An 8,240-nucleotide genomic window follows, 5' to 3' on the forward strand; every position below is an offset into this window, starting at 1 on the left:
CCTGGGTGTCGAAGTTACAGGAGTACTCTGGAACGATTAACCAGGCCGGGTGTGACCTCAGGAAGCTCAGCCCATCTTAGCCTTGGGTTGTTGTTGTTAACTTCTCTATGGGCATTGTTGCTTATGGAAGTTTGATACTTTTAGTCGTTCCACTACATTAACACGGCGTGATTGTACTGTGTTCCCATATGCGTCTAGCAAGACGCAGTACGAGTGTAGTATCGAAAGGGAACGTACTCGGTTACTAACGTAACCTTGGTTCCCTGAGATACGGGAACGAGTACTGCGTTGCTAGCCGTGCTATGTAGCTGCACGACTCAGTCGTCGCTTTAGTCGAAGTAACCTGAGAATCCTGTGGCGAACGCCCGCTTACATAGCCAGATGCCCCGCCCATTCTGGCGGGCTTTGGCAGGCTTGGCGGGCTTCGTCACCATAGGCTCGTGCAGCTCCACTGCCTAGCCATTGGTTTGTTTTTAATACACTGCACGAACCAATGGCCATGCAGTTTCACTGCGTAAATGAAAAAAGGCTTCAGTTCAGGAGAAAAAAGGCTTTTTCCCCATATGCGTCTAGCAAGACGCAGTACTCGTTCCCGTATCTCAGGGAACCGAGCTTACGTTAGTAACAGAGTACATTTTTTCTTAGTATTTGACTTGCCTCTCCTACACTAAATGAACTCCAGAAGTTTGTGTAAAACCTGATTATTACATTCTCGAGCATGATTACAAAATGATTTTTCAACATTTTTAATTTTTTCAAAGTCCTAAAATACTAGATTTTGAATCTCAAATTTTCAGTGTGGTCTCCCCACTCTATGATTATTTGCGATTTCAAATCAAGTCCTTATGTGTCTGTCTTAGCTTGAATAATAGGTTTTGAGATATGATTGCTATCTATAGGTGAATTAATGGACGATCTCTTTTCCTGAGCTCAGGTGAGGTGAAGCAGGAAGGGGGCGGTGTGTTTCGTGAGAGTGCCCCCTATCAGCGCCGTGGCTCACTGCAGCTCTGGCAGTTTTTGGTGGCCCTCCTCGACGACCCCGGCAATGCGCACTTCATCGCATGGACCGGCCGTGGCATGGAGTTCAAACTCATCGAGCCAGAGGAGGTAAAAATTGGGCTTTTAAGAGTTTTCAGAATTAATTAATTAATAGCATTAATGGCAATTGATCATTCAAAGAACTAAAATGACAATATGATTATTGGGAGGTTCAGATGAATTCGATGCAGTGTTTATTCAGCCTTCACAAACTATAGAGAGAATAAACAATGGGTTTCAGAGATTTGCTTGCAATCAGCTCACAGTTCCCCAGGGTCTAAGAACTCATCCACACGATGCCAGTTTTCCATTAGCTGCCATGCATTATTTACCCTACTTAACAGCATAGTGAAATAAAATGGAGAATGGCTCCATTACCAAATATTACAACCTTCCATTTTGCCGGAGTCTAAGCACATTGCAGCGGTTGAGACAAGAGCGTTAACCTCCTATTGTCTGTGGTCAGTAGACGGCTAAATGGCATGACTCAGCAAACTATCATGCAGAGATGCATCCATCAGTTCTGCTCAACTGTACGCATGAATCATTCATTACAGCCAAAGTTTTACTATCGCAATTAAAGCGTACAGCTCTGTCGAAGACCAAACAATCTGTTCCTTAAATGTCAGCAGACCCACAAGTTTACTGGCCCAAGATGGAACAAAATTTTTTTTCTCAAGGGCCCTCAAGTCGATCCTTAAAGTTTAGGCTAAATAAGTATTTCCTCTAGGTTTGACAACTAGCAGTTTGAGCTGTGCGCCGTGTGGCGTTTTGGTCAGCGTTTAGTGGTAATTTGGTTGTATAAAAGGGAACTGCATTATTTTGCGGGGACTCGCCCTTCCTTTTCAAAGTTCAGTTGTTGTACAGTCACAAAGGGCCTCTTGTGTTCAAATTAAATCACTGCAATACAGTCATTTCCTGCTCTTATGGTTTGTATTATGACTTATTTTGACACTCTAGGTGGCAAGACTCTGGGGGATGCAGAAGAACCGTCCAGCCATGAATTACGACAAACTGAGTCGTTCTTTGCGCTACTATTATGAGAAGGGAATTATGCAAAAGGTATTTCATCACTTATTTTATTGTCTCCTATGCTGTTTTTTTTCTCCACTTCAACCCTCACGTCCAGTTGAGATTGACATTACTCTATATTTGGGGTCCCAGAGACTCCAAATATAGACTCCAGAACAATTTGTCTAAAATTAATAATAATAATAATAACAAATAGCCTAATTCCAAAATGTCAATTTTATCTAAGTAATGTTGTTTCTGTCTGGTTTCAGTTTGACACCAGCAAAAACACGTAGTACAAAATACATTTCAAATACAATAATACAAAATTAAATTAAATCCAGGTGTGTACTACTAAAGTATGTATGTGTTAAGCATGATTTTTGATATCTTAAAAAAGAGTTTGGGGGCCCAAACAGAACATGAGGGTTATAATTTTTGATTATGAAATAATCAATATTTAACTCTTTTTTTTTTCAGGTGGCGGGTGAGCGTTATGTTTACAAATTCGTGTGTGAGCCGGAGGCTCTGATATCCTTAGCTTTTCCCGACAATCAGCGGCCAAGTCTGAAGGCAGAATTTGAACGCTATGTCAACGAGGAAGACACGGTGCCGCTGTCTCACCTTGATGAGGGGGCGTCTTATCCTCCCGAACCAGCTGCCACCAACATGGGCCCTCAGTCCTACTCCAAAGGCTACATGTACTAATGCCACCAACATTTTCCCATGTTCCCCATCCCAGTTTACTCCCCGCTGCACCTATTGCACATGCCCACCCCATCCACTTGTGTATATAAGGCTGTTTTTTTTTTTTTGATTAAATTAATCTCTTTTGGGCCTCTGCATTCCTCTCACTTCTGAGGCCTATCTAATCTAAACACAGTACTGTGGTTCAAGAGATTGCTTAATAAAGACCCAATATTACTACTATACCATGTGAACAGTCTCTGTTTCTTATGTTTGCAACAAACGCAAAATGCACTAACAGGTGGTGTTTACCTGTAACTCATTGATGTAGTTTTTTGGGATGTACCTTTTTTGTTTTGTTTTATGCCTTTATTTAGATAGGACAGTATAGGTCGACAGGAAGCGAAGTGGGTGAGAGAGACTGCAGAACATGATATCCAGAGAGCGAGATAGGATCCAAAATTCCAGATCCAACTTCTCCCACTTTACATATCCCTAAACCTACCCGTCTCCACCCCCTGGATGTGGATGTAACCTACTAACCTTGCCCCCTGGATCTTGTGTACTGCAGTGAGTGGCTACTGGGCCCACGAGGCCATTGGCGCTGACAACTGATGCAGTTTACTAGAGAAACCTATTAATTAATGAATAGCACAGTTCTAAATCTATAAACATTCTTTTTGCACAAACTGACCTAAACTCAAACACAATTTTGTAATGTCAAGTAACCTCCTGTATAAATTGTTAAGTTCATAACATTTCTTTATGCAGATTGTGTTATATTTACCACATTCAAGTGGCGGTGGAATGACCTATGAACATAAAAACTTATTAAATTAATATTTAAAAGATCTGTATGCAATGTTATCCGTTCTAGAACTTTACTGAGATAGAGGCCTTTTACACAGAATGCGTTTTTTTTTTTTTTTTAACAATGTGCTGCTTTTCCATTTTTCTAAACATGTGCTTGCGTCTTTTGGAGCAGGGTTCTAAAAACATTCAGTTTTTTAACCGTTCCACTGCCCGAGTCCCACATTGTTTATCAATGCAAAAACGCGTTCTGTGAGAAAGGTCTCCATCTTTCAAAATCATTTTACCTGTCAAAAAAAAGCATAGCAAGCTCTCAGCTCCCTCCAGCGACAAAACCCGAATTAACATTCTCAAAATGATGTTCACCCTCTTCTAATTTTTGGTCTCGTCATATTTTTGAGTTTTTATTTTTCCTCTGGCTGTGTAATCCGTTGTTGACCGGTGAGAAATAGTTAGCACTTCATCTTTCACGCTCTGGACTTCCATCTATACCATGCCATAAAAATTTGCTCACAGCATCTTTAAATAACAGAAGCTTGGAATAACTGTGTAACTCAAAAGAGGGACTTTTTAAAAGACAGATTTTAATTTAAATTGACGTCAAAATTACACCAAGATATGACAAAACATGCTGTAACAATATCAAAAACTGCAGGACATTTCCACCCCCCACCACTTCCTCTAATAAAAGAGCTATAATACAAAATCAACACTGTGGTCCAATGCACCGATCCTGTTCAGAATTGGTCATTTAAACATTAAAACAGAAGAGAGGTCCCAAATAAGGATGAGATCTGTGTGATAGTGAAAGTGACTTGACATCCTGTTCAATTGTGATGACCAGTCCACCACAGAGAAACTAACTGAATTAATGAAAACCCTTTCCCTCTCAGCACAGTAAACAACATCCACTGACCAGACGGATGTGCTGTCCACACATTCTACAACACAAATTGGCCGTTCCGGAGAATCTGGACAAAAAGAGCTGCACTATTCAAATGCAAATAACTGATTTGTTATGTTAAAGCGGTAGCTTGTTCAAAAAGTCAAATTAACTGGATTTGGCATCCAACACGGGGTTTAATAACCCAGATAATTTAATCTCATATTTTGATCCCTCAGGTTTTTGTATTTTTTAATACAAAGGTAGGGATAATTTCAATTATAAATCCCTAACATCCATATCCAAAATTCAAACAATAAATGAAATGCTCCTGATAAAAAAAAAAAAAAAAAGGGAAAGCAGAAAATCAGACTAGCTTTAATTTTTTGAGGGAACATCTTTAAATTCAAACGTGCTGTTCACACTAGTGGAAAGGATCTTATCTTAAAAAAAATAGGGCACCTCAGCTTTTTTTACACACATTTTTAGCTTCTGTCCATGTTATCCTCCATTCTGCCAACACCACAAACTCAACGTTTAGTTCTGCAGCAGTATGGGACATTCGCAGTCTATGAGGACCTTGTGTGAAGGTTCTAGCGTCGTCTGAAGGCTCTGGATATTCTCCAAGCATTTGGTTCCTCGTAGCGGTTGTAAAGGGGCTCCAACCGCTGCTGTTTCTTCTGTTTGCTGAGGCGTGTGGGATCAGAGACTTTGAAGAAAGCTGGAGAAAATTCTACAAGCCACCTCGGGTCAATGGTGGTCACCTCCCTCATGTACTCCTTGGTGGTCAGCACAAGCTCATGATACACCACCCTGAGGAGAAGAACGCAGTGAAACTAGCTTTAGTACAAGCAGCATGGATACTAGTTGTGTAGTTAATCGCTTTTTTGCAAACATACCATTCTGGTTGGCGATTGAACAATGCGCTGGAGGGGTGGATGTAGACCACCTGCTGGTCTATGAGGGTCCTGTAACCTTCTTGAGGGTCCTTTTTGGCTGCATTTCGGAAGAAACCACTGCAGATGGCCTTCTGTACACGTACTGTGGCTTTACCGCATGATACCACATCCAACTTGTGTCTGAAGAGAGATAAATGTGTAATTATGGAGCGTAAAGGCCCGTTCACACCAAGGATGATAACTATAACAATAAAGTTTTAAAAATCATTCTAATTCTATGAGAATAAGGAAGTTTACACCACAACTCTAACAATAACGACACAGAAATGACATCAATGGAATCACTTCCAGAAGAATTTTTCCTATATATATATAAAAAAAAAAAAAACATCTAGCCAATCGGAATCCACTCAACTTTAAAGAGCTTGAGCAAAGCAGCGACGACATAACCGCAGCTCATACTTAGTTATCTTTATAGCTATTGCTCTTGGTGTGAACAGGCCTTAAGGCTTAGGTTGTGTAAGTCGTATGAAGTTACTGTTATTCTCAACCCCTCACCTGTCCATGATGCCCAGCATCTGTTTGCGGATATCCTGCGCACGCCTGAGAGATCGCGCCTGGATGAAGTTTTCGTAGCACCAGGGGTTGGAAAACTTGTTGTTCTTCCAGGAGTTGTAGACAGCCAACAAAGTCAGATGGTCCCCCTCAGGCTGGTGAAACTTGGCCTTCTTCTGGTCTGCCAGAGCTTGTTTGTCCTGAGATTAGAGTGAAATCTTGATTACTATCTTTAGGATCAGTCTGCTAGGATACCTAAAACTCTATGCAATGATGTAACTGTTCCTTGACCATTCATAGATCTGTTAACATGTGTGTGGGTACCTTTGGTCTGTAGAAGACATTCTGTACTGAAAGCATTGACACAATGGTCAGCATCTCTTCGCTGCAGCCAAGATGGACGGACATGATCAACATCTTACAAAGCATGGGCTCCAGAGGAAACTCGGCCATCTGATAGGAACAGTGACAAGAAACTTAATACTTCATTTTGAAAACTGAGCAGCTACAACCAAATCCGTTGAAAACCGTAAGAAAAGAGACACACGCAAACTTACTCTACGACCGAGGCGTGTAAGCAAGCCTTCATCATCCAATGCTCCCAGAGTGTACAGCTGCTCCATGGCTGTGATGAGCGTCTCCATGGGCGGAGCATCCATGAAATCAAATGACAACAGGTCATTGATGCCCATTGCCTGATTGGAGGACAAGAAAAATTCTCAGCTTATCTGCACATGCCAGAATTTTTATATTGTCCCAAGATGACTCAACATTAGAACTGTTGAATTGTACCTTTAGAGACAGTACAGTGCTGGCCAAGTTAGTTCTCTGAATCTCAGGTACGTTGGTGGTGAGCATCTCATCTCTGTAGGCACGTTCTGTGTAGAGTCTGTAGCACTTCCCAGGGCCTGTTCTACCTGCTCTGCCTGCTCGCTGCTTAGCCTGGGCCTATGGACCACAAGAATGCAGTTTAGGAGACAAAGTGTACTTACAATGTATACTGAATGTAGTTTGGGTCATTAGAAATGGATGTTACCTGGGAAATGGGGGTAACTACTAGCTGATCAATGCCAGTTTTGGAGTTATAAACCTTCTGCTTGACAAAACCTGGATCCACCACATAGTAGATCCCATCAATTGTCAAAGAAGTCTCTGCAATGTTAGTAGCAATGACCACCTAAAAAAAGAGCAGAATATTTGTAAGGTATATACAGTGATCCACATTTTCAAGAAGAGTTGTTCTGATATGTCAGAAGTGACCATAAAAAAGCAATGGATGGTACCTTTCTACTTCCAGGTGGTGCTGGGTCAAAGATCCTGGTTTGCATTTCACTGGGCAGGGCAGAGTAGACTGGGAGGATGATCAGCTCTGGGACATCAGGACCAAGGGATTTCATTCGTTCGTACAGGATCTCACAGGCAGTGTCGATCTCCTCCTGACCCGTCAGGAACACCAAGACGTCACCTGCACATTAAATAACTTGTATTACAGGAAGTTCATTTTCACAGGCATTTACAAGTTCTTCTGTGAACAACGGTGTGCAAAAAGTTACCTGGAGGCTCAGTGAGGTGAATCTGCATGACTGTGATCAGACTGGCATCCAGATAATCAGTCTCAGGTTCTTTAGTGTACAAAACCTCCACTGGATATGTACGACCAGGGATAGTAAAAATAGGTGCTTCATAAAAGTACTGTGAGAATTTCACAGCATCCAGCGTAGCAGATGTCACAATGAGCTTCATGTCAGTTCGCTTCTGTACAGTCTAAATAATACAAAAACAAGACATTATTACATATGCCCCAAAAGAAGTGGACAAATATAAGCACCTAAGTTTGTCACTTTCAAACGTTTTTGCCCTGTTTTTCAAGAGTAGAAAGCAACATAGTGTTTAAAACAGGTTCAAACTCTTTAAGAATAGATCTTGCAAGCCTAATTTTTTTTTAATTTAAGTTGTTTATTGTTTACTTTATTTAAATAAGTAAATAAATTATATATATATATATATATATATATATATATACACACCAAGGTTATTATAGTTTTGAATTTTTAAATTAGTTTTATTTTAATATCGTTTTCGGTAAAAGTATACAAATATACGCCAAAATGAAGCAGTCAAGCCTTTTTACTAAATAAATCTAAACAAGTTGTGCTTAATGTCATATCTAATGATGTGTATCAAGATATTTAATATGACAATAAATGTAGCCTAATTTGGTTATGATGGTTAGATGTCTTTTTTTCTTTTTTAACAGTCATAATATATTGTAACTGTCGTGTCTTGCTTTTCCGTGAACAACTGCGCATAAATCATAACTGGGACTAATGAAATTCAATAATAACGGCAATCGCATT

The 8,240-nt window shown here is 40.4% G+C and overlaps 2 protein-coding genes across 4 annotated transcripts in view; one reads left to right on the forward strand and one right to left on the reverse strand.

Moving 5' to 3' along the window:
• etv4 (ETS variant transcription factor 4) overlaps positions 1–2,979 on the forward strand; it is a 30,714-nt gene extending 27,735 nt beyond the window's left edge. For both annotated transcript variants that reach the window (XM_016510753.1, XM_016510754.1), the window contains exons 10-12: positions 935–1,107; positions 1,999–2,100; positions 2,530–2,979. In XM_016510753.1, coding sequence (XP_016366239.1) covers positions 935–1,107; positions 1,999–2,100; positions 2,530–2,757 — 503 coding nt within the window. In that variant the 3' untranslated portion in view covers positions 2,758–2,979. The remainder of the gene's footprint in view (positions 1–934; positions 1,108–1,998; positions 2,101–2,529) is intronic.
• A 1,131-nt stretch (positions 2,980–4,110) lies between these two features.
• Positions 4,111–8,240, reverse strand: part of dhx8 (DEAH (Asp-Glu-Ala-His) box polypeptide 8) — a 9,759-nt gene continuing 5,629 nt past the window's right edge. For both annotated transcript variants that reach the window (XM_016510756.1, XM_016510755.1), the window contains 9 exons: positions 7,437–7,647; positions 7,167–7,348; positions 6,920–7,060; positions 6,676–6,831; positions 6,441–6,578; positions 6,208–6,336; positions 5,887–6,083; positions 5,329–5,508; positions 4,111–5,242 (listed from right to left, as the gene is read on the reverse strand). In XM_016510756.1, coding sequence (XP_016366242.1) covers positions 5,023–5,242; positions 5,329–5,508; positions 5,887–6,083; positions 6,208–6,336; positions 6,441–6,578; positions 6,676–6,831; positions 6,920–7,060; positions 7,167–7,348; positions 7,437–7,647 — 1,554 coding nt within the window. In that variant the 3' untranslated portion in view covers positions 4,111–5,022. The remainder of the gene's footprint in view (positions 5,243–5,328; positions 5,509–5,886; positions 6,084–6,207; positions 6,337–6,440; positions 6,579–6,675; positions 6,832–6,919; positions 7,061–7,166; positions 7,349–7,436; positions 7,648–8,240) is intronic.

The sequence above is a fragment of the Sinocyclocheilus rhinocerous genome, unplaced genomic scaffold, assembly GCF_001515625.1.
Source record: "Sinocyclocheilus rhinocerous isolate Xijiao unplaced genomic scaffold, SAMN03320098_v1.1 scaffold144, whole genome shotgun sequence".
In the NCBI taxonomy this organism is placed as follows: Eukaryota; Metazoa; Chordata; class Actinopteri; order Cypriniformes; family Cyprinidae; genus Sinocyclocheilus; species Sinocyclocheilus rhinocerous.